Source organism: Gopherus evgoodei, unplaced genomic scaffold (genome assembly GCF_007399415.2).
Source record: "Gopherus evgoodei ecotype Sinaloan lineage unplaced genomic scaffold, rGopEvg1_v1.p scaffold_34_arrow_ctg1, whole genome shotgun sequence".
In the NCBI taxonomy this organism is placed as follows: Eukaryota; Metazoa; Chordata; order Testudines; family Testudinidae; genus Gopherus; species Gopherus evgoodei.
In genome coordinates this window covers 184,338-208,881 of record NW_022060016.1, presented here as the reverse complement: position 1 = coordinate 208,881, position 24,544 = coordinate 184,338, and the positions used below count along the sequence as shown (strand labels likewise).

Here is a 24,544-nt window from a genome sequence, read left to right as displayed (position 1 = left end):
CGCACGATGGAGCATAGGTATCACCTTTAAATTGCTCCAGCCCTGTCCCCCTTCAGCGGACGAAAGGGGCTAGGGGTTTTACTCCCGTTATGCCCTAGTCCCCCACTCGAACACAGGTCTCAGACCTCCCTGGTTCTGCATGGACTCAACCGGTTTGGGATAAGGTTGAAGTTCTGCAGGGTATCCCTGGGAACCATTATTCCATCCTTGCCTCCTGGGGGCTACTATGCCGCCCTGGATAGGAAGGACGCGTACTTTCGCAATGCCATCTTCCCTCCGCACGGGAGATGCCTCCGCTTTATAGCCAGCAGTGAATATTCCCGGTTTACGGCCATAGTCGCCGCCTACCGTCGCTGATGTCGGATATGCGTTTTTCCGTATTGGGACGATTCGCTTATCCGAGGAGACTCTGAGACACAAACCACTCAGCCCGTGGGCATCGTCACGGTCTTATTCACAGGTCAAGGCCTGATGATTACTATAGAGCAATCCACTCTGGTTCCCACGCAGAGGTTGGGCTTCCTAGGGGCTATCTTGGTCTCCTACCTAGCCGGAGCCTGCTTATCACAACTGCGGTTTTAGGCGATGGCAACAATCATCTGAGGTCTGAAGGCTTTCCCAACGACCTCAGCTCGTTCTTGTCTCAGTCTCCTGGGTCCATGGTTGCCCGCAAGTTTGTAACCAAACACGCCAAGCTCCGCCTCCGTCCTCTCCAAGTCCGGCCCACCTCGGCGTACCGCTTGGACAGGGAGCCAATGGTCATGGTAGTCACCGTTCCCTCGAACGCCTTAGGCTCCCTAGAGTGGTGACTAACTCCCTCCTTGGTGTGGACAGGGATGCGGTTTTATCCGCCCCAGCCCTCACTGCCCCTGACGGCGGACGCATCATCTCTCTGCTCGAGTGCTCATGGTCACCTCCGAGCTTAAGGCCTTCGGTCTTCTAGGGAGCTGGCATTCCTCATTAATGCCCCAAAAATGAGAGTAGTCCGCCTGGCATGCCAGGGGTTCCAGCGGCAGCTGCGAGGCCGTTGTATCTCGGTGTTTACAGCCAACACAATGGCCAGGTGCTTCATAAGCATTCAGGGGGGACATAGTCCTCCCCCCTTTTTTTTGTCAGGAGGCCATCCATTTCCGGGTCTTTTGCATGGCCCACTCGATGGAGCTGGCGACGTCCTTTCTCCCAGGCGTTCGGAACGTCTTAACTCTTTGACTCAGCAGGTCTTTCATGTCTTACGAGTCATCACTCTGCCCCATGTGAGGCGTCCCGCTTTCCGGAAGTGGAGATGGTTCCTCACACAGACCTATTCGCTCACCGCGAGAGCAGGAAATGCCAGGTGTTCTGCTCCTTCCAAGGTCTCTCCTCGGAATCGATCTTGGACGCATTCCTGATGCTGTGGAACGGCCAACTGCATTATGCCTTCCCACTGTTCCCACTGGTTCATTAGGTCCTGCTCAAACTCCGCAGGGGCAGAGCGCGCATCATCATGATCACTCCAGAGTGGTCCAGGCAGCACTGGCATACCACGTTGCTCGGCCTGTCAGCCCAGACCCCATCACTCAGGGCAATGACAGGCTTCGTCACTCGGACCTGCAGCCCCTTCGCCTCACGGTGGCTCCTGCGTACCTGAGTCGGGGTGACAGGCAGCCTTCCACCTGGTCAACGTACCGGGCCAGGTGGAAGCGTTTCCTTTACAGCTGCAGTACGCTCGATCTTGCTCCTGCTGAGGTCTCGATCCCTCTATTTGGCCTGCCTCTGGCCTTCAGCGGCAGGATCTGGCGGTATCATCGCTGAGGATACTCTCAGCAGCCATCCCTACCTTCCAGCAGGCTAAAATGGACGTTCAGTGTCCCACGCTCTATGGGTTCGAGGTCCCTCAAGGGCTTGGAGCGCTTGCACCCTCGGGTGCGCCGCCCAGCCCCGCCCTGGGACCTCAACCTAGTCTTGGCCAGACGAGTCTCTGAGATCAGAGCTCTTACGAAGGTTCCGCAAAGACAAGGTGCAGTTATGACCGCACCCGGCTTTCCTCCCTAAGGTGTTTTGGCCTTTCATGTTACCCACAGCTCAACGCAATGGGCATAACCGTTGCACTCCTTGAACATCTGTGGAGTGCTCGCATTATATTGTGCTGACAGAATCATTTCCTAAGGTGCCCCAGCTCTGCCCCGGTAGCGGGCCAAAGAGAGGGCTTGCTTGTTTTCCTCTCAGAGGATCTCATCTGGGGTGATGGCGGACATCCCCACTTGTTATGATTTGGCTCATATTTCCCCAAGCCACATCACCGTGCATTCTACCAGGGCTCAGGCTTCATCTGCCGCCTTGCTGGCTCGTGTTTCTACCCACGAGATCTGTCGCGAAGCTCCATTGGTCCTCGGTCCATACCTTTGCTTCGCAGTATGCCCTGGTTCAGCAGTCAAGAGAGGCTGTAGCCTCTGGCTCAGCAGTTTTATTCTGCCACTTTTCACTCCGACCCCACCGCCTTTGTAAGGCTTGGGATTCACCTAACTGGAATGGATATGAGCAATCACTCGAAGAAGAAAAGACGGTTACTCACCTTTGTAACTGTTGTTCTTCGAGATGTGTTGCTCATATCCATTCCGCACCCGCCCTCCTTCCCCACTGTCGGAGTAGCCGGCAAGAAGGAACTGAGGAGCGGGTGGGCCGGCAGGAGTATATATGGAGCGCCATGGTGGCGCCACTCTAGGGGGCGACCTGCCGGCCCACTGAGTTGCTAGGGTAAAAGTTTTCCGACGAATGTGCACGCGCGGCGCGTACACCTAACTGGAATGGATATGAGCAACACATCTCGAAGAACAACAGTTACAAAGGTGAGTAACCGTCTTTTTTGCGTGCCAGTCATACATTTTAATATCTTTAGAAGGTCTCTTTCTATAAGTCTGTAATATAGAACTAAACTATTGTTTTATGTATAGTAAATGATGTTTTAAAAATGTTTAAGAAACTTCATTGAAAATTAAATTAAAATGCAGAGCCCCCGGACCGGTGGCCAGGACCCGGACAGCGTGAGTGCCACTGAAAATCAGCTTGCATGCCACCTTTGGCACACGTGCCATAGGTTGCCTACCGCTGGTCTACATAGCTGTTTAGTGCTGCTGCGTGAAACCCACAAGCCTGAGTCTGTGGACTTAGGATCTGAATGTCACTGCCATGTTTTAAAATTCAATGTTGACAGACACTTAGGTGCAACCAGAATATATATTTGTGCTAGTTGCTTTCACCCACAGTAAATAAACCCACCTTAAATATATACATTTGATACTTTTTTTATTAGGTGCTCAGTTCAGCTGCTGAGATTCCAAGAGGCAGAAAATTGACAGTTTCAACATCTAAAAACGTTCATCATATTGGAAATTGTTTGTCAGTAACCCCTCATAGCCACATGAGCAACATGTTCCCCAGCCCACCCCCTTCTCAGATCCCCCCTGCACTCTTGGGAGCTGGATGTTGAAAAGGGCAGGGTCATGCCCTAGCAGAGCAGTCTGTGGAGCTAGGATCGAACCTGCTTCATCCCAAGAGATGAACCAGTTGAGGAATATTTGGAGAAAAGTGCAAAGTGATTCCAGGGCTAGAAAAAACACTTTACAATGAGAGATTTAAGGAGCTCGATCTGTTTAGTGTATTGAGAAGATCAAGGGGTGACCTGATTAGTGTATAAGTACCTTCCTGAGGAGACAATATCTGCGGCGAAAGGGCTCTTTAATCTAGCAGAGACAGGCAGAACAAGAACAAAGGGCGAGAAGTTAAACCCAGACAAATCAGAGTTAGAAGGAAGGCAGATTAACAGGGAGGGTGAGTAACAACAGGAATTAACTCCCAAGGAAAGTGGCAGATTCTCCATTTCTTAAAGATTTCAGATCATGGCTGACTTTCTGGAAGAGACTTTAGCCAGACAAATTACTTGTCTCAGTACAGGGATAACACTGAACTATTCTGGCCTGTGTGATACGGAAAATCAAACTAGATGATCTAATGGTTCTTTCTGGCCTTGAATGTTAGGAATTAGTGCAAAATGATTAGTGCAAAATTATCTATTCAATTTCTCCTAATGCATCCTCCTTAACTGATTTTTTGTTTATTGCATCTTGTTAGGTATTTGTTGCTGATCCTCCCAGGAGACGATTCTGTCACCTCTTCCAGTTTAGGTGAGGGTAGCAAGCTCCAACCACTGAAAGGCAGAAACAAAACCGAACCGTTTAGGCAACCCAAGTCTTTGTGTATCTTCGAGGCTGTGTGTCAAGAGAAGTGCTGCAAAACAGAACCCCCGTTGGAAGCTGCTTTAGAAAAGATGGTTGCATGGGTCGTAGGAAAGAAAAATGCAAGGGGTGGCCCAGTAATTCACTAGCATTTTTTATACTTGCAACTCTGTCCCCTGCAGAGTGTTCAGTGGGGCCCTCTGGTGGAGGCTGGGTGATGCACTGGGTAAACATGTTAATCCTTTGCCACTAGCTTGATGGCTGGCATGGTTTGTCCGAGCTACGCCCAAGCCCGGAAAGGCAATATGGTGATAGACAGCATTGGCAGATCTGTATGTGGGAAGTCTGGGGTGGAATAGCCAGGAGATGGGCAAGATTGAGGGACATCTGCAGTGGTGGTGGGGTGGAGGCAGGAGTGTATAGCAGGGTTGGGAGGCTGATCGGGACCGAGGGGGAAAAGCACAGCTGTGGGGAAGGAGCCCGGGGTGGGGACAAGAAGGGGAGAGGGGTTGTGGTTTGGGATTGCAGGTGAACTTGGGCTGAGATCGTGGTGGGGGCACTGTACTAGGAGGTGAGGGGCCTCCAAGTCAAGATTGAGGTGCAGCGGCAAAGTGGTTGGAGACCCAGGAGCAGTTTGGCACTTTGCAGAGCTGAGTGGGAGGAGTTTGTCCTGCTTGGCTCAAAGCAGCCCTTCTTCCTTCCACTGCTGAGCAGATGCTCCTAATGCCTTCTCTTGAAGGACAAGACAAGGGGGTGATCACGAGGATGATTTGGTGCATGCCCAGGCCCAGCGGTGGGGCATGAGGTGGTGCCGCACAGCAGGGCAGGGCAGCCTGAACACCGAAGCTCGTGAGCATGAGTCTCAGGCTTACTAATGGCTGCTGCAAAAGGAATAGGGGTCTCGGCTCAGCTAGCGCCCAGCGTGAGGCAAAGATCAGCAGCCGCTATGAGCGAGAGGCGGTAACCCGGGCTTCTCACCTCCTTCTGCGTCATGGTGATCGTCCCAGCACCGGCTTTGTCGTACTCTTGGCACTGCCCTGCCACGACAAAAAGGAAGCGAGACTTAGCAGGCAGCTGTTTGCCACATAACGCTCCTCTCCCCCCCTTCACATCCCAATTTGCATCACTGATTCCACGGTGTTGAAATTCAGCAATCCCAACATGCCCTGGAGTTGACATCACGTGCCTATAACATTCTGAGCCATTGTTCCAGTTTAGGTCTGTTTCCAAAGCCATGTGGCTTGCCACACAGATTGCTTTTAAATCCTCTTCTTAAATGAGCGGCTGGGTTACCCCCTGATTAATACGGGGAGCCAAAGCTCAGCTAGTGCTGTAACCTCACACCCTGCTCTGACGGTGTCTCCCCCCTATTGCCCGTTCTTGTGCTGGCTTCCCATCTCTTGCTACAAGACACACCCCAGTTCAGTAAGAACCTGGGCTCGCTATTGGGGTCACTGGGTGAGATCTCCAGCCTGTGCTGAACAGGAGAGACAGACTGGGATGGTCAGAAAGATTCATTCTGGCCTTAACATCTCTGAATCTCCTGCATGGGATTCAAACCTCTCCTCCTCACCTTCAGCCCCCTTTAAAATTCTCCATTCTCCATCTCTTCTCCTATTTCTCCCTTCCCCCAGCTAGCACCCGGGTTGCTACCGGGTCACGTTGCAAGGGCTTTATTTCTCCCGGCTCGTTCTGAGGAGACAGATTAGATGAAGTGGAAAGGTGGGGAGAAGAGGGGTTACGAATGGTTGCTGACACTGGGGTGTTCTTAGCATGTCATTTGTGCACATGGTTCTGCCGCTGGAGAGGTGTAGATCTGCACCACCACCGATGGCAGAGCTGCTAATCATCTGTTAGCCTAGCGGGAGACGGCACTTACTGAAGATGGCTTCCAGCTGCAGCATGCAGGACAGGAAGCTGTCAAAGTCGATCATCAGGTATCGGTTGCGGTATTTGCTCGTGATGGTCTCCCTCAGCTGGTGGTTCAAGTGAAAACCTGCGTGCAAAGAGCGAAACGGACGACGAAGGCCTGAGAGTCACACAGTGTTCGGACTTTCACTGGGGCTTGTTGTGCAGTTGTTGCAGCTCGTATCCAGGCTGATTTTGTCTTCTCCAGTTTAATGCACCTCAATATCAACAGACACCTACTCGGAGCTGGGGACACTTAATGGATGTCTCCTGTGCTGGACAGATGGTGTGGTTGAGCACAGGCGTGAGGGCTCGAGAGCGCTGCAACCTCTGCAAGTTACTTAATTTCACAGAGAGGCAAAGAGGCAGTGAGGTTACGGGAATCCTTATTTAATTACTCTAAACGCTTTGAGCTCTTGCATGGAAGGGGAAAGCCCTGGCAGGAGCTTAAAGAGAGGAAAAGTGGGAGGGGAACAAAGGCGTAGGAAGGTGACTGGCCCAGTCACCCAACAGGTCTGTGGCCGTGCTCAGAGTCTGGACTCGTGGCCCAAGTTTAAAAACACTGGGCTGTGTTTAGTCTTGAGAAAAGACGACTGAGGGAGAACCTGAGCATAGCCAGGAAGGGCTGTTACAAAGAGGATGGGGATCGGTTGTTCTCCATGTCCAGTGAAAGTAGGACAAGAAATGATGGGCTTAATCTGCAACAAGGGGGATTTAGGTTGGATCGAAGTAAAACTTTCTAACCCTCTGGGATGGGCTTCCAAGGGAGGCTGTGGGATCCCCGTCGCTGGACTGGAGAGACCCCTGTCAGGGGTGATCTAGCTTTCCATGGCCCAGCCTCAGTGGAGGGGGCTGGTGTCGCTGACTGTTTGAAGTCCCATCCAGCCGACGTTTCTCTGATTTGAGGATTGCTGACTCTATTGCACAGCGGGTCAGGCAAGCACCCCACATTTTCCTCCCTGTCCCCAGTCGCTGGGATTTCCTGAGCTTGAGAAATGGCAGCGACACTTTTGAAATCGGTGGCAGCATTTCCAAGATGCTAGGGGGGGGACACCTCCAGGATTTTTTACCAGAGAGTTAAACCCTATTTCTGCACTGAGAGATGCAGTAAAACACAACCCACCCATAGGGTGACTCTCTGACTGTGTGCCTTGTCTCTGTCCTCACACACATGTGAGCAGAGTTCCACAGAGGGCCCACCCCCCCTTGACCCCCGCAGCTGACCAGCTGCTGTTTCACCTTAGACCCCTCCAAGAGGCTTCACCCTTTTGGCAGGCATGGCCAATGCTGTTCCTGCGTCCCACCAGAGATCACATAGCCCCAACCGTTTCTTTGTTGCTCTCCTTTAACTCCTGACACCACCCTCCTCCTTACCTGCTGCATCCAGCGCCAGCTGCATTTCGTGGATGTTCATCGTCCCCGAGCGATCCACGTCGTACTTGGTAAAGACAGCCTGTCAAATGGGAGCAGGAGTGTCGGGATCCAAGAGAGTATACGGGCTTAAAATCACACACACCCATCCCTGAGCCAGAGGCCAGCGCCAGGAGGAATCAAATTCAGGGTTTTACAAGGAGATCAATGCACATGCAACCCCCTGGTCAGTATGTTTTGTGGGTCTCTGACCCCTGTTAGTGCTGGAAAGCTGCAGCTGTCCCTGACTTGGCTGAAAGTTGTGACTCCTTGGCAATAGTTCGGAGAGGTGTGAACTGCCTCTGTCCATCTCGGGAAAGGGTGAACACAGAGGCTCAGGAATCATTTCGGTGTGAGATAACTATTTTATTCCTGATTTAAAAACAGGGAGCGGTGCCTTATTTTGGTGACTCACAGGGGCAGAGCTTGGAAGAGCATCAATCTTCCCCTATCCACTGGAGCCCGTTTACTGGGCAGCCTCCAGAAATGGGAATTGTTTGCTTCTCTGGAAGGGCAATGTGGCCAATAACCCAGCTGCTGCATCGCTCGGGAGTGGGGGGGACTCGAACCCGCGACTTTCTGTCATCGCGTGTACCTCCCATTCTTTAATCTTGCTGCACAGGTGCTTGAACGCCGGCAGTGTCAGTTTTCCGGTCTTGCTGCGCTGATGCTGCTCCGTGAAGGGAAAACACCAGCCCTGCGCAGGGAGGAGATGCACGGCTCTCTCCAATTCCTGCTTCATACCTGGCTGCCTTCTGTAGCAAAGTGGATCCTGTCTCAGCTTCCCCTGTTCTCCCGCCACCATTCCCTGTTCAGCTTGGTGTCTGTGGGCTGCTCCCAGAACGGGGAGCCCCATTCGGGGTTTCTCCGCAATGAGGCGGACGTGGCTCTTCGGACAGTGGCGTATGCTTTGACTGTGGGTAACCCACCCTAGTCTACATACATGGTTATCAGGCTCCTGCAGCTCACGACTGGGCGATGTGAGCCCTGCATCTCAATGGGAATTAGGTGCCTTAATACCTCTGAGGAGCTGGGACAAACTTCTTTAGCTCACACGGTGGTAGGCTCGTGCTCCTAGGTCCAGGGTTCAAACCCCACGGACCCAAGTGGGATTACCCCTTGAGCTCATTGATGGAGTTTCCCAGGGGGAGGGTCGGTGATCCAAAGTCCTCAGATCCCTTCATCCTACGAGAGCCAGACCCCAGAGGCTCTGCCCCTTCCTTATTCATGCAAACAGCTCCCTCCTCCCCCAGCGAGGTCCTGTTCCCAGGCGGCTCTGGAGCTCAGCTCAGGCCCACCCCACCCATAGAGCAAATGTAGGAATTGCTACTCCCGTTTCCCATCTCCAACAGTGGCTGGCTCTAGAGGATAGTGGAAGAGCCACACAATAGGCAGATACGGGACAATCTACCCCCTTGATCTGTAATACCCATTGCCAGCAAAAGAAGATGGAGGCTGAGCATTGCTCTCCCAGTTACAGCTGAGTTCCCTCATGCCAAGGCCTTGTCGTGGGATTACCCTGTCCTGAGGTTACCCTGTCCTGGGCCGGGTGATGCCATGTGATATTTGTTTCTTAACATCTCCCACCCTAGTTTTCTTCTCCGAAGGATACATCAAAGTGCTGGATGATTTTCTGGCAGAGCTCCAGGCCAAACCCATCTGTCTTCAGCTGACTCTCTGCAACGTAAGAGTATGGCGGTGTTAGATAAAGGCTTATCTCATAACAGTGGCTGAGACGGGGCTTGGCCCATCATTTTTGCTAGGCCTGCAGTTGTCAAGAGGTGCTGAAGCAGCCTGAAGTGTTTGCCATGCTCCTGGAGGGGAGGGGAGTCTAGTGGTTGGAACGGGGAGGCTGGGAGTTAGGACGGCTAGGTTCTGTCCTTGGCTCTGGGAAGGGAGTGGATTCCATTGGGGGGGTTGGGAGTCAGGAGGGGATTAAGTTCTACTGGTTGATACTGGAATTGGGGGTCAGGACTTCTGGGTTCTATTCGCAGCTCTTCCAGTAGAGGACAGAGAGTGTTGTCCAATGGTTGGAGCAGGAGGCCGAGGCTGGGGGGTCAAAACTGTTGGATTCCATTTCTATTGCTGGGAGGAAATGTCACCCAATGGTTAGAGAGAGGGAACTGAGAGTCACCACTGATGAGTGATAGTCTTAGCTCATGGTGATCGGAGGGGCTGAGTGAGGGGAGAGTGTATTGTGTTGTCCAGTGGTTAGAGCAGGGGACTGGGAGCCAGGAGCCTCTGCTGCAGACTGCCTGTGCAACCTTGGGCATGTCACTTCTCCTCTCCTGTGCCTCAGTTTCCCCATCTCTCAAAGGAGGAGAACTGTACTGCCCTACCTCACAAGGGGGAAAGGTCAAGTGTTCCACCTTCTGGACAGGTCCAGTCTGAACTGGTCAAACACTGGCTCCTGTGGTGCTGAACTGATTTATTTCCATTGCCACCAGACCCTTTCCCGTCTCGAGAGGGAGAACGCCTGAGGCAGGCCAACTTTCCACCCTCTAAGCTGAGTCCATTGGAGGTCGCGGACAGTCGGGGCTGGTTTGGGATTAAAGCTCCTCTCTGGGATAGCAGAGCTACGGAGTGCAGCACTGGCCAGGGAAGGGTAGAGGTGATTGTGCAGGGGTACTCACGCTTTGCCGTGACTGTGTTCAGGATATCCTGCAGTTTGGCAGCGTCAATCTGCTTGTCCTGCCAACCAAGCAATGTGAGTGGGTTGAAATGGGGTTTCCCAGGGGCAAGATGGATGGTCCAGGGGTTAGCAAGCTGGCCTGGTACCGGGTTAAATTCCTTGCTTTACTACAGACTCCTTGTATCAACCTGGGCAAGTCACTTAGCTTCTCCGTGCCTCGGTTTCCCCACTGTACAATAGGGATAATCACACTTCCCTACCTCACAGGGAGTGGTAGGAGGATGAGAACATCAGAGCTGCCACACTGGGTCAGACCAGGGTCCATCTTGCCCAGTATCCTGCCTCTGACAGTGGCCCGTACCAGAGCTTATGGGGAAGTGTACAGAACTGGGCAATCATGGAATGATCCACCTGATTTCCGGTAGTGAGAGGTTTTGGGTTGCCCCGAGCATGGGGTTGTGTCTCTGACCATTTTGGCTAATGGCCATTGGTGGATCTGTTCTCCAAGAACGCAGCCAGTTCTTTTTTGAACACCGTTATACTTTTGGCCATCACAACATCCACTGGCAATGAATTCCACAGGTTAATTGTGCATTGCATGAAAAAGTACTTCCTCGTGTTTGCGTTAAACCTGCTGAATGTTCATTTCACTGGGTGACCCCTGGTTTTCATATTGTGGGAAAGGGTAAATAACACTTCTCTGTTCATTGCTTCCACACCGTTCATGGTTTTCTAGACCTCTGTTATATTCCCCGCCCCCTCAGCTGTCTCTCTTCTAAGCTGAACAACCCTAATCTACATGAGAGAGGATGGGGTGCTCAGGTACGGTGTTAATGGGGGGCAGACAGATACCATTGGACTGACTGACTTCCCCCCATAAAGAACATTGGAAATAGCCAGTTGCTTTTTCCATTCTTGCAACCCGTGTCACTTCAGTTCTTCTGAGGTCAGAACTTGGCCCCAAGAGCAACTCAAAGCGTTCGTGGGAGATCCAGAGCCCAGCTCTGTAGAAAAAGACCCCAATAACCCGTCCCAGTCAAACCCAGGATCCTTCCCCACAACACTCACCGGTCCTGCAAGCTTCAGGAAGGTTTGCTCAAATTCTTTCTCGTTGGGGATTCTCTGGGGAAAGAGGGTCACGTTTTCAGGCCTGTGGCATTTTGCCTAAAATATTTTCACCTGTGAAGAACCTCGGTGGAATCTTCTCCTGCACTGCAAGAGGCTCTGCTCTGGGTGCTGCTAGCGGGGGCCAGGAAATGAGGGATCATTGGGGTGAGACCTGATAGGAAAGCTGCCTCAGCATGAAGTGCTGAGGATCAACCATGCCCCAAATTTCCCGTTTGGTTTCGGATGGTTCCTAGGTTTTTAGGCCCTCCGAGGGAAAATACCAGGGCTGGTTTTCTCCTTTGCATTTCTAACCTGCTGCAGATCAGGGGCAAAGGGGTTGTCAGTGCACAAATCCACACTCGTTTCCTTACTGCCGTCTGGGGCTTATTGAGTGCCCCGTTCCTCCACCTGAATCCACATGGATAGTGAGTTTGTCCTGCAGAATATTCTGAGAGCTGCTGGCTGATGGGTTTTGTGCTTCCTAGGTAGGTGTGTTTCACCAGCGGGTGGACTTAGCCCCGCGTTGGGGACAATGTTGAAAATTCCTGGGAAGTGCATTGAGATGCTGGGATGGAAGGTGCTTTGCTAGTAAGCCTGACTGTTCAGAGTAAATTAGCTGAAATGCCGTTACCTGAAGGGGTCTCATGTCTGCTCTGATTTCATCATCGATTTCCCTGGAAGACACAAGAATATTGCACAATAGCTTGTTAAGATGGGCACTCAGTGTCTGTCTATCTGAGGTACTTTGATGGCCGCCTGTTCCTGGGGAACTGAACGCCTCCGCATTTTCAGTGTCTTTATCCTCATACGCCTGTGAGGTCGGGACATGCCTTTCTCCCCATTGCACAGACGGGAAGTGAGGCTGTGAATGACTTGCCCGTGGTACAGAGAGAGACTTTGGCCACCCTGGGAACTGAGTCTCCTTATCCTTCCTTCCAGTATTGGGTTGGTTTCTTTACCCTTTTCCTTCTCTCTCTTCTTGAGCATCTTCCTTTTGCTTAGCCATTTAGAGCCAGCGTTCCAGCCCTCTCTGGGAGAGCACTTAGCCGTGCTTAAAGTTAAGCATGTGCTTTGCAAAACAGAGATGGATTTAAGCACGTGCTTAAAATGGACTGCAGAACTGGGGCCTTGAACTGTGCCATGCCGCCTGCTGCTGCCATTGAGGGTGCTATCCTGCCGGGCCACACCCCCCCTCCCCCCCGTTTGATCCTTTTCCCAACTCCGGTGTCAGGAGACCGCTCTGCAGTGGTGGGGGTCGACAGAACCGCCATGCAGCAGGTGAGAAAGGCATGCAGCACCTCGAGGTGCCAGCCTGCTGTATGACATGGATTAGATGTCACACACCCCCTCTGGTGAGCTAGGTATTTAACTTCATTGTAGGGATGGGAAAACTGAGTGGGGCCATGACTTGCCCAAGGTCACACGGGGAGATGGGGGAAGAATTGGGAAAAGAATCCTGGTCTCTTGAATCCCAGCCCCCCATGATCTGACCACTAGCTAATATTCCCTTGGAGATCCAGGAAAAGAACCCAGGAGTCCTGACTCCCAGCCTAACCATTAGCCCCCATTCCCTTCCCAGGAGTCATAAGCCCCCATCTTTAACCTAACCACTCCCCCACACATCTGGGGCAGGGCTACCGCAATCCTGACTCCCAGCCCCTTGCTTTAACCCCTCAGCCATGCTGTCGATGGCTGTCAAAGTGCAACGCACTATTAAACTGGATGCGCCAACCCTGCGCCGTGCAAATCCCTGCTCATCGCTTCTCTTTGCAAGGCCCGCGGGTGTCAGGAAGCTGAGACTCACAGGAACTTGTTTGCCTTTTCCGTGAAGATGCGCAGGGTGAAGCTGGACTCCTCCATCGGGTAGCCAGTGCTGGGGATGATGAGATAATCCCCCGGTGGCAGCCTGTAGCGGCCAGTGACATCCCTCATGGGCACGTATGAGGTCCAAAACATGGCACGGAGAGACGGGAGCAACGCCCTCCTCTGGGACACGTTCTTCAGCTCCAGGTACTGTGGGGAGATGGGTCTGAAATCAGAGGGAGTCGGGCACCGAAATGACTCCGAGGGTCTGGGCCAGTCAGTCTGGAACCTGGTCAGTGGCATGCAAGGAAGTCAGCTGAATTCCTTGCAAGCCACTGGAGTGACACTAGTTTACACCAGCTGCCAATCTGGCCCCACTGACACCAAAGGAACAACACCAATTTATACCACCCGGGGATCTGGCCCTGTTCACTCCTTTCGTTGATCTTTCCTGCAGTTCCCCACATGGCCCACGCTCCTCTCTGCGCCATCCCCATGTTTTAACCACTGCGAATCAGCCGTCCGGCCACAAACTGGGAGGGAAATCTGGCCCGCGCGCTGAGGGAAATCACAACCTCTCTCGCTAGTTACCTCCTTGGGCATCTGCAAGAGAAAAACAGCAGAAGGGGAATGAGAGCAGTTGAACAAGAAACCCAGGTGGTCCCCACCCTCCCCAGGGCTCTTGTGCCTCTTCCACTGGGACACGGGGCAATCTCTGAGGAGCGGCTGCTCACGCCACGTCCCTACAGCATCACTCACGAGACGCATCGGGTATCGGGGTCCCTAGCGGGCTGCAGAACCTGCTCCATTCCCGGTCTCCAGAGCTGGCTGGAGCAGGCAGCTCCCTTCCAGCAACACCCCAACCTGCCCTGGGTTTCTCAAGGAAGTGGTAAGGGCTGCAGCAGCCTTGTGGTGAAGGCTGGAGACTGGGGATCAGTTCGCCTCTCTCTGGACCTCCCTTCCCCTCTGTCAAATGGGGGAGAATGCTCCTACCTCTGCCTGTTCGAGGCCTAGGGGGCAGAGGCTGTCTCGCTCGACGTCTGCGCAGCACCTGGCGCAACAAGCACCCCGATCTTGGTGGAGTTCCAGGCAGGGCCCAGCATGAGGCGGCCTTGACCTCAGTTGGGGCGTCTCACTCCTCTTTGACCTGTCCCCCTTCCCAGCACCCACAATCCCCCTTGCTAATATCTCCTTCCCCACCCCAAACCCATCCCGGTGTTGACTCTTCTGGGGGGATTATTCGCCTCTGAAGTTAAGGGGGCCAGGGTCTCACCTTGGCTCTTACTGCAAATCCAAGCGCTGTGGGACAATTGCCCCGAGCCCCTTGGCCAGGGATGGGGAGCAGAGCAGCTGGCAGCCCCTTGGGGCTGTCACTCTCCTGGGGCTAGATGGAGCCCACTGGATGGACAGGGGATTGGGCCAGTGAGCTCAGCAGGAGGTGCTCCAGCTTGCCCCTGGGCGGGGTGGGGCCCCTTACACTTCCCGGGCTCAGCCCTTGCCTTCAGGATCTCAAAGCCAATGGGCAGAAAGTCCTTTCCCCTCTTTCTGTCCCGGCGCCGGTCCTTCTGCATCAGGGAGACCAGCAGGGTGCAGCTGGGGTCCAGGCGCTGCTTCCGCAGGTCGGCCTCATCCGGCTCCAGCAGGCGGACGTGGTACTGGGGGTTCATCCAGAAGCTGTCTGCGGGGGCGAGGCCAGGCCAGTCTCACATCGGGGGAGAGGGGGAGGTTCCACTCATAGGGTGTCGCCTCCCCAATGAACTTTGTGCTTTGTGGGGAGGGGGTCTTGGGCCAAAGAACCTCCCCCACCCCTGGGAATGTCTGCACTTGCTTCAGCGTGGAACAGCCCCCACTGCCTCTGCATCCACTCCCCCAGCCCGTGGGGGGAGAGGGGGGCTGTGGATCTGCCTAGTCATTGATCCCCTAAGCCCATCCCATGTTCTGCCCTAAGGGCCTTGTGCGCGGCAGCGGGTAGGTCCCTCCCACCCTCCTGCCCCCCCTACTCAGCTGCTTGACTCCTGCAGGGGCTCCTTGCATCCTGCCCCTCCATGCTCTGCTGATGCCCCTCAATCCCATGCCACAGCCCTCTGCTATCCCAGCCCTGTCCTCCCCAGCGACCCCCGGTTCTGCCCCTGCCCCTCAATCCCATGCCACAGCCCCCTGCTATCCCAGCCCTGTTCTCACCAGCGACCCCCGGTTCTGCCCCTGCCCCTCAATCCCATGCCACAGCCCCCTGCTATCCCAGCCCTGTTCTCCCCAGCGACCCCCGGTTCTGCCCCTGCCCCTCAATCCCGACCCTCAGCCCCCTGCTGTCCCAGCCCTGTCCTCCCCTGCCCCTGGTTCTGCCCCTGCCCCCCAATCCAGACCCGCAGCTCCCTGCTGTCCCAGCCCTGTCCTCCCCGGCCCCTGGTTCTGCCGCCCCTCAATCCCGCCCCGCAGCCCCCTGTAATTCCAGGGCCAGCTGCTGTGGGACTTCTCTCTGTGCTCAGTCTCTGGGGGTTTCTCAGGGGGGACAAGCTGTGGGGCTCAGGCTGAGGGTCAGCAGCCTTTGTTCACTCTGACTTAACCTGGGTGTGAGCCCAGGCGAAGGGCTCACGGGCCAGTCTCTGTCCCCACCCCTTCTTCGGGCAGAACCCTTTACCTCGAAGGCCTGAGCTCCTGCACCCGCCGGCAGTATAGCCAGTGCTCCAGCGCCCCTGGAAGGAGCGGACATTCCAGCCGAGCCCCTTCTCTTCTTCCAGCAAGTCTGGAGTCAGGCTGCAGATCTCCAGGGCGTCGAAGTACCTCAGGAAGTCGTCCATTTGCATCCTGTGTGTTGAGACAGATCGAGAGAGCTGGGAGGTGCAGACACAACCCAGTGCTGGCCCGTCAGGGAGCCCTGGAGCACCTCGCTCTGAGCAGGATCCAGCGGCCCAACTCCCCCGCTGGCAGAAATCAGTTCCGTCCTGTCGACTCCGCTGGAGCAGCAGCAGTTTGCACACCAGCTGGGGATTGGGCCCCTCCTCTCCCCACGCTCGCTCGTAGAGCCTCACAGGCGACCTAGCCTGTCTTGTTACCACATCACTGTTCCACAGCACGTGGGGGGAGTGGGCTGATTCCATCTAGCAGGTCAGGGCGCCAGAGCGGGAGTCCCAAGACCTGGGTTCTATTCCGAGCTCTGCCACTGACCTGCTGGGTGGCCTTGTGCCAGGCACGTCCCCGCCTCTTGCCTCAGTTTCCCCTCCCAACCTTTGTCCACTTGCACTGTAACTTCTCTGAGGCAGCCCCTGGCACAAAGCGGGCCCTGATCATGGTCAGGGTCTGTGCAGCCCCTGGCACAACGGGGATCTCGATCTCAGTCGGAGGCCCAGGCACTACCATAATACTACTGGTGGTAACCATAGTAACGCTGAACAGTGCCGCCTGTCATTGAACATACCTGACATGCCCTGTGCTGCCGTTTCCCACCCCGCCCCGGTATCCCGCCCCCCTTTGTTGTGTGTGGGGCTGGGGCTCTTACCAGAATTCCCCATCTTCCTTTCTCACTTGTAGGCTCTTCTGGAGCTTGGGATCCAGCCCTGCCCACAGTGGGGAGCTGAGAAGGAGAAGGGTGCGGGGGTTAAATGTGATACCCACGACTCTGCCACCCAGTGTCTGGGCCATATAGACCCCACACCTGCCCCAGAGTTACTGGCTCAGGTCCTTTAGCTCTGGCAGCTGAGGCTTGTGCTTTGAGATGCAGAGTCCCACTCCCGACAGTTGTGATGGGGGGAGTCACTAGGTTTCACACAGTCTTACAAGTTCTTTGCATGTGAGCAAGTGGTCAGTCTTTGAAGAAACCCTTGTCGTTAATTTCATTTCGGGGCCCTCGGGGGGGGGGTTGCGCTCCACCCTAATCTCCCTAACTTGAGTCAGCTCTTGGGGGTGGAGCCGGGAACTGCGTGGTGGGGCTGAGATCCCTGAACGAGAGGCTCACCTCAGCGCTGTGTGGGACCAGCCTTGTTCCAGGACTGGCGTTCTAGTGTCTTTAGTAAGTTGTACTGAGACGTTCCCTGAGGCCACATCCCTGATTTCTCTTCCAATGGGAAACTGACCCCCCAATGCCCCATACGCTGCTGCTGCTTGCAGAGGGGTGACAAGCTGGTGAGCACGGGAGCATAGGCGAACGGAGCTCGGTCTGGCAGCTCAGGCTGGGGAGGTTTGTGTTTCATAGTCCAGAGATCCTGGGTGCAATCGCTGCTCACCCATAAAGCAACGCGGCCTGGGGGCAATGTATGTTGAAAGCACTTGTCAGAACACTGCCGTGTTCCTCACTAACACTTGGTGTGCCCCTCGAGTCCACCCCCCTCTTTTTCCCCACACTCACCGGTCGCTCCACCGGCCGTTCCACTCCACCTTTCCCCAGGGGTTCCTCAGCCGCAGCAGCTTTAGCTTCTTGCCCCTGTGATCCAGCTGTACAGAGGCACGTGGGGAAACGGGCTTGAATCGTGGCACGTGGTCGCCGTTCAGGAAGGTTGCTGGGACCCCACCCGGGCCATCACGCTGACCAATCATGGCTCATTGTTTCCTTGGGCCCTGTCTGTGTCTGCCTGTCGACTCTCGTGTTATCCGTACCCTGTACCCCAATCTGTCATTCTGTTCTCTGTACAGCGCCTAGCGCTGTGGGGCTCTGGTCTGTGATAGGCTCCGAGGTGCTACAGTGATGTGGTAATTATTGAAGGATGGAGCTCCTCTGGCCTCAGTTTCCCCGTTTGTGTAATGGGTATAATAACCCTTTCGTGGGCTATTTAGATCAGCAATAGGCAACTAGAAGGTAGCAGAGGGAGACAATGTGGGGGATGGAGTCCTGACACCCTGTCACGGTGGCAGGGATGGGGGTGGGATGCCCTGGCAGGGGGCGATTAGCAAACCCACCCTGTAGTGGCAGGTCCTGTCCTGCAGGCTGGGCCCAGCTCCTCCTCCAGCCCGCTGGCTCTCATTGCAGCATCATGTGATGGGCACATCCACACGCAGGCGAGGTGCTCCCCGGGGATATCTCCCCCTGGCGCCACCTAATCCCCTGCCATGGCTGGACGATGACCCAGCGGGTCAGGCCAGCTGCCTGGTTTACACTGGATCCCCATTGGGGCAGGGATTGCCTGTGCAGCACCTGGCACGCAGGGGCTCTGATCTCACTGGGGGCTCCTGCGATACCCGTCACAGAGGTAACCTGGCTGCGTGTCTGCCCCCAGGATCCCCTCAGCCAGTGGAAGGAGGGGTAGCTACGGGCCCACCTTGTGAACACCCGTTATGGAGTAGGCGTGTCCCTTCACCAGCCCCTCTGGCGTGTGTCCCTCCATGTCCTCTTGCCGGGTGATCTAGGGGAGAGGGAGAAAACACCCCCATAATCAGGCTTTGCCTGTGCTACAGCAAGGCGGCCTGCTGAGAGACCTGGGGTCCCCTTGCCATGCCTAGGGTGACCAGATGTCCCGATTTTATAGGGTCAGTCCCAATTTTGGGGTCTTTTTCTTATATAGGCTCCTATTACTCCCCACCCCCGTCCCGATTTTTCACACTTGCTGTCTGGTCACCCTGGCCATGCCTGCTACGCCCACTCCCGCCAGGTGCCCCCGCTGTGTGTCAAACCGCAAGCAGCATGGGCTGGCAGGTAGGATTGTGCACTGGGACCCTCAGAGCACAGGGTGTTACTCCCACCTCTGCTACTCAGCTGTGGGGGTGGGGTCATTCGCCCGCCGGCCCATTGCCTTGTCTGTAGAACGCCAGCTCTTTGGACTCTGCATTTTACAGATCCTAGCACAATGGGGGGCCCTGATCTCGGCCGGGGTCTGGGCGGCGCCCGGCGCGACGGGGCCCTGATCTCGGCTGGGGTCTGGGCGGCGCCCGGCGCGACCGGGGCCTGATCTCGGCTGGGGTCTGGGCGGCGCCCGGCGCGACAGGGCCCTGATCTCGGCTGGGGTCTGGGCGGCGCCCGGCGCGACGGGGCCCTGATCTCGGCCGGGGTCTCTGGTAGCCAATATCATAGCAGGCTCCTAAACAGCTGTGTGGCCCAGCCACCACTAGCAGGGGCCAGGACCATGGGGGAGAACTGCAACCCTCACACATGCCAGGAGCTGGGACTCGCAGATAAAGATTCCAAGCTCCGGGGTTCAATTCTGCTCCTGGTGCTCCACTCGTGGCCCATTATTACATCAGTGGCTAAGTGAAGAGATTCTCTGCACGCTCACCTTGATGTGTGCCCCCATCAGAGACCTCTTCGTGAGGGCCGTGCGGATGACTTTGAAGAGCTCTGGATTGGGCATCTTGAGCTGGTAGGTTTCCCCGACCCCGCCTGTGAAGTCCACAAAGGCCTCGTTCATGTACCCGCCGTTCATGGCCTCGTAAGAGCCGTTGAGCCTGAAATGGGGCAGCGAAGGGGAAGGAGAAAGAGAGCACGCAGGATTGAGAGGCAGGACTTCTGGGCTCTGTGCCCAGCTACAGGAGGAAAGTGGGGTCTGGTGGATTAGAGGGGGAGGGTTGGGACTCAGGACCCCTGGGGCCTATGCCAATGACAGTGTGGATTTGGACAGGCTCTGTGCCTCAGTTTCCCCCACTGTCAACTTGAGAGAATGACCCTTTGCCCATTTTCTCGGCTCTCTGTTCTCTGGTCAGCCAGTGTGACATCAGTGCCAAGGGTTGCTCTCTGTTGTCCAGCAGCTAGGTTGCCCCATGGGAATGCAAGGTTGAGTGCAAAGCTACCTGGGCAGGGATCAGCCAACTCACTTGGCATAGGCTTTCTCCAGCAGGGGCATCCAGAATTCATCACTCTGGCAGGAACGCACGAAGACCAGTTCTCCATTCTGCACCGGCAGTCGGTCGTCAACCACCACATCCACCCACTGCCCGTACTGCCAGAACTGGAGGGTAAGAACCCATTAGCACAGTGCATGCTGCTACCGGACCCCTCGGGGCTAGACCCTGTCAGTCCAACCCAGGGGGCCCCTGCCCCTGTGATCTGGGGAGCTGCTCCCTAGAAATCCTACAGCATCTCAGAGGGGGAACATGTTAGAGCTGTTCTGAAAAGGGGGTTTCTGCTGGAAAACCCGAAATATTTAATAGGGTTTATGGCCAGAACAGTCCATCAGCTCCTTTAGTCTGCCCTGGATTCCACAGGCCAATACATTTCAGTCAGTGACTCCAGTATTAAGCCTAGTGGCGTTAGTCCCTGAGATCTCCCTGACTCAGTTTAGGAAGGCAGAAGCTGGTCCCTGGTATCCAAAACGTTGAGAGACACTGAACCAAAGCCTTTCCATTCAACACTATGGTGCCTTATGGGCATTGTAGTTCAGTCACCTTGTGTTCCTGTTCTCCATGGGCCAATCCCTCTGGCTGGACTACATCTCCCATGATGCCCCATGGCCCAGGATGCCTATAGAACACCCTCCAACAGGCCAGATAGTGATGCATCCTGGGAGATGTAGTCCAAACCCAGGAGCCCTGGCTGCACTGGAGAACAGGCTCTTGAGACCCTGGAACTACAATTCCCATGAGGCACCATGGTGGCAATTTTTAAAATCAAAATATGTCAGTTTTTTTGGGTATTTGATGGAAAAATTTTGGCAAGGCCCTCGATCCGGGATCAGCACCCACAGCAGCATCCTGCTACTGGAACGTCTCCAGCACAGAGTGCTGGGGTGAGCAGTACCCACTGGTCAGTGCCATGAAGCTTAGAGCCAAAATCCCCATGCAAATGAGGCTGTTCCAAGCTGAGGCTTTCGCTTAGTCCAGATTGATGCATGGGGGCGGGAGGGAGGACGCCAGTTTGCTGGAACATCGCAGGTTGGGAGCTTGACCTGAATAAGTCCGCTTGCTGCTTAGCGGAGATTGGAAACAGTAAGGGGGGGATGGAGCCTAGGGGTTAGGAGAAGGTGAATAGCACATCCTGAGAGAGGGATTTCCCTGAGACCATAAGGAGTGACGTGGAGCAGAACGCAGGTGGTGCGGAAAGCAACCAGGGCTGAGCTGTGGGTTCCTCTCGCTTCTGACAATCGGACCCTTCGTCCGTTCGGTCTTTCTGCATTGTGGACAGGGCCGGCCCCAGCTTTTTTGCCGCCCCAGGCAGTGAAGGAAGAGGGGAGGGGGAAAGCCATGATCAGCAGCACTTCGGTGGCGGTTCTACTGCGCTGCTTCATTCTTCGGCGTCAATTTGGCGGCCCGTCCTTCCCTCCCAGAGGGACTGAGGGACCTGCTGCCGAATTGCCACTGAAGACCTGGACGTGCCGCCCCAAGCACCTGCCTCCTGCGCTGGTGCCTGGAGCCGGCCCCGGTTGTGGATGGACAGCACCTGACGCAACGGTACCCTGGGGCCCCTGACATGCCAACCCTGACTTAAAGGCTCCCTTTCACTACTAATGCACAACCTAGGCTCCCCTCCTACAACTCCTGAGCCATCCCCCTCGCCAGGTGAGGAATTGCCCTTTCCGTCCACCACCATCCACCAGCTCCCCTGACCAGCCCTGGTTTGGTCCCGCAGGCTGGAAAACCCACCTGGAAATGGAAGATGCCAGCATAGTCCTCGTGTGCAAAGCTTTGCCCCTTGGGTACCACCCTCTGCATGAGCCGTGGGTCGAGGGTGAGAGACGCAGCTGCAGCCAGGAACCAGCAGTTGCCTGTTGAAGGGGTGAGTTGATTTGGACAGTTCTGTTGCACTGGATCATTTGAACCCGCGACCTTTGGCGCTACCGGTGATAGCTAACCCAGCTGCATTGGCCCAGAGACAGACTCATTGCCACCGTTCTGGGCCACTGTACCTGGATTCCCACTCTGTGGTCCAGCAAAGGCTCCTGGCTCCCCAACCACCACCTCTCTTGGGTGGAGACTCGTGTCTCTCTCCTGACCCAGAGTCACAGCCCCTGCCTACACAGTGGCACAGACTGCCTAGGAATCCCACCGAGCCTTGTTCCTTTCCCTGCAAGCCCTTAACACTTTCCAAGCTCTGCATTAGTCTGCTGCAATAACACGCAAATGTTCGCATTTTGAATACAATGTACTCCTAAGAGGCGTATGTTAAACTGTATTGAATGATGTTTAATTCAATAAGGTTTGTCCCTGGGAAACTGCAGGGAAATTCTCTCTCATGCCCATGGACCTCTGTCCGTGGGTTAGCCACAGGAGAGCAGCGCTGCGTCCCATGTCTGCCGCTCCAGGCACCACAGTTGTGAGGCTGCAGCTACTGCCCCCAGATGGCGTGAGGGCTCTGCCAGCCAGGCATAGTTTTCAGCCCACCTCTTTGCGCATCGTCCGAGGTGGAGGATGAAACCACGCGCAGGGCGCTCAGAAGGAGAGGAGAAGGTGCTTACCCAGCTTGCCCTGCTTGACATCAGTCCGGCTCATATCCTCTTCTATGAACTTTGGGGACCTGCAAATTTCCTGCAAGACAGAATAGAGACAGGAGCTTTCTGGTTTGAGGAGGAAAGTCCAGCATGCAAATTACACAGCAGGAGAGAAATGAATGGTTGTCATTTTTGATACCGTGATGGCAGGCGTCACCAGGTGGCACTGTTACACATAGTCTTCCAAGTTCTAAGTGTGTGAGCAAGGTTTGCGACTCATGCAGACATGCTGCGTAGCTGTTAGTTTGGGGTTACACAAGGGTTTTGCGTAGAGGCAACTTGGGGAGAGAGGGAGCTGGGAGAGTAGTCAGCTAGTTTGCTCTCTGCCTTTTGCACTATTGAATGTCAGTTCCTGGGGCAGAGTTGCTCCATGAGCATTGGCGTTGGTCCCAGGACAGGGTATCACCCTGCATGCTGTTTGACCATCTCACATCAAGACTGGGGCATGGATGTTACATCTAGAACAGACACACGCTCCACATCAGTGATTTCTCCCCCAAGGGGAAGCCAAACTGCCGGGCTCCAGACACCTGGTGCCATTCAGCACTGGGGCAACACTGGTGTTAGCAGTGGGATACTAGTGCCAGAAGAAGGGGCAACACTACAGATGTTGCGTGTTCTCATCTGAAAGCTATCGATCCCTGTTCCTATCCCTCTGTCCACTGTGCATTCTTCACTAGCAACTGTAGCCTCCGCAGCAAACAACTTGCCACTGTTGCGGAGTCACAGTAGAGATGGTGCGTGGTAGGGTGTTAGGCCGGTCTCAGGACCTTTCATCCGTTCCAGCTGATGGGAAATTTCCCATTTGCAGCTGAGCTTGCAAGATTTCCACCATCCCAGACCAAACTGTTGCCAGAGCACCTTGCGTGGAACCCAAGTCCTGATTTGGACTCAAGTCGGCACTGGGGTCCCTTTGACAATGGCATAGGATCCTGCCTCAAGCAGTCAGTGTTTGCCGCAGGACACACCTGTATACAGGAAGAATCGGCAACCTAACCTCTGCCCAACTCCGGTTTCTGATACTGAAACAAATCACCTGTCACTTGGCTAATCCTAAAGCAAACAGCCGGAAGTTACACTGCTGCCTGTCCTGCAGCGGTGACTGAGGAGAGATCTCCAGGCTAAGAAAACGAGTCACCTTCTTAATTAGAGACTTGCATTCTTGCCCTGTTAAGTGACAGCTCTGTTTGTGCCCTGGGCCACTGCCACCACCCGTGTGCCGTCCCAATTCCCGATGAACGAGACACTGTGGTTACTCACTACACTAGCTCCTAGAGGTCCATTTTGGAACCAGGGAAACTGAGGCCCAGAGAGATACAGTAGCTTGTCCAAGGTCACTCCGGGGGCGGTTAACCAGAATTTGAACCCTGAGTCTGCGTCCAGTGTCTTAACCACAAGGTCAAGCTTCCTCAGCTGAGATGCAGGGACTCTCTCGCTTTGTGTGTCTACACTGGCACAATGGGGCCCCGATCTCAGTCAGGGTCTGGGCAGCACCCGGCGTGATGGGGCCCTGATCTTGGTCGGGGTCTGGGCAGAGCCTGGTGTGACAAGGGGCCCTGATTTCGATCAGGGAGACTAAGCACTTATAAAACCCAGCAGCGCAGCATCCTCCCGTCCTCGGGAGACTCATGGGGATTCGCATCTTGGCTCTCCTCGAGGAGGGAGCCGATGGCAGGAAACCCCTGAACCCTGTCTGCAGGGAGCACTGGCTGGCTGCGAAAGCATCAGACCTACCTGTGGCCTCTTCCACTCCAGCCCCCTAATATTCTCAGACCCAAGTCCAAGTTGCCAGTATCCGAGTGAGCTGGGGACAGCGTCGAAGAGCGGGTCGGTGAAGAGGCATCGCTCCTGCAGGCATTGCTGCTTGAGCTCCTGGTACCCCTGCCCCGAGTACGGGATGACCTGGGCGGGCTCTGAGCTCGGGTCGCTGATGAGACGGACGGTGATCCCGGGGGAAGCCATGCTCAGCTGTGCCGGCAACGCACTGCAGCAGGCTCCTGTGCCGTCACACAGGTGTGTCCTAATGAAACCCAGGGCCAGGGCCAGTGTTTGTTAGCCTTTGTCAACAGCTGGGTTTTACTGCACACCAAACAAAGCTGGAGGAGCTGGTTATTGATCTGAGTCCCTAC

General features: G+C 55.1%; 1 protein-coding gene across 1 annotated transcript; it reads right to left on the bottom strand.

The window, feature by feature from the left end:
* Positions 1-4,092: 4,092 nt before the first annotated feature.
* Positions 4,093-24,377, bottom strand: CAPN12 (calpain 12). The gene is made up of 19 exons (XM_030544334.1): positions 24,150-24,377; positions 21,571-21,774; positions 19,807-19,940; positions 19,272-19,440; positions 18,321-18,404; positions 17,414-17,499; positions 16,568-16,642; positions 15,710-15,876; positions 14,551-14,749; positions 13,073-13,297; positions 11,900-11,942; positions 11,230-11,283; positions 10,163-10,220; positions 9,142-9,206; positions 8,125-8,193; positions 7,494-7,572; positions 6,091-6,207; positions 5,190-5,248; positions 4,093-4,183 (listed from the first exon to the last, which is right to left on the bottom strand). The coding sequence occupies exons 1-19, from the start codon at positions 24,375-24,377 to the stop codon at positions 4,157-4,159; spliced, it is 2,142 nt and encodes a 713-aa protein (XP_030400194.1). The 3' UTR covers positions 4,093-4,156.
* Between the last annotated feature and the right edge of the window lie 167 nt (positions 24,378-24,544).

Bases quoted from the DNA above. Each gene is read 5' to 3' on its own strand.
- CAPN12 (XM_030544334.1), bottom strand. From the start codon at position 24,377: ATGGCTTCCCCCGGGATCACCGTCCGTCTCATCAGCGACCCGAGCTCA. The intron at 19,941-21,570 runs GTGGGTTTTCCA...CTTACCCTCCAG, and splicing joins CTGGCATCTTCCATTTCCAG to TTCTGGCAGTACGGGCAGTG. The intron at 16,643-17,413 runs GTGAGTGTGGGG...TCTCCTTCTCAG, and splicing joins AACGGCCGGTGGAGCGACCG to CTCCCCACTGTGGGCAGGGC.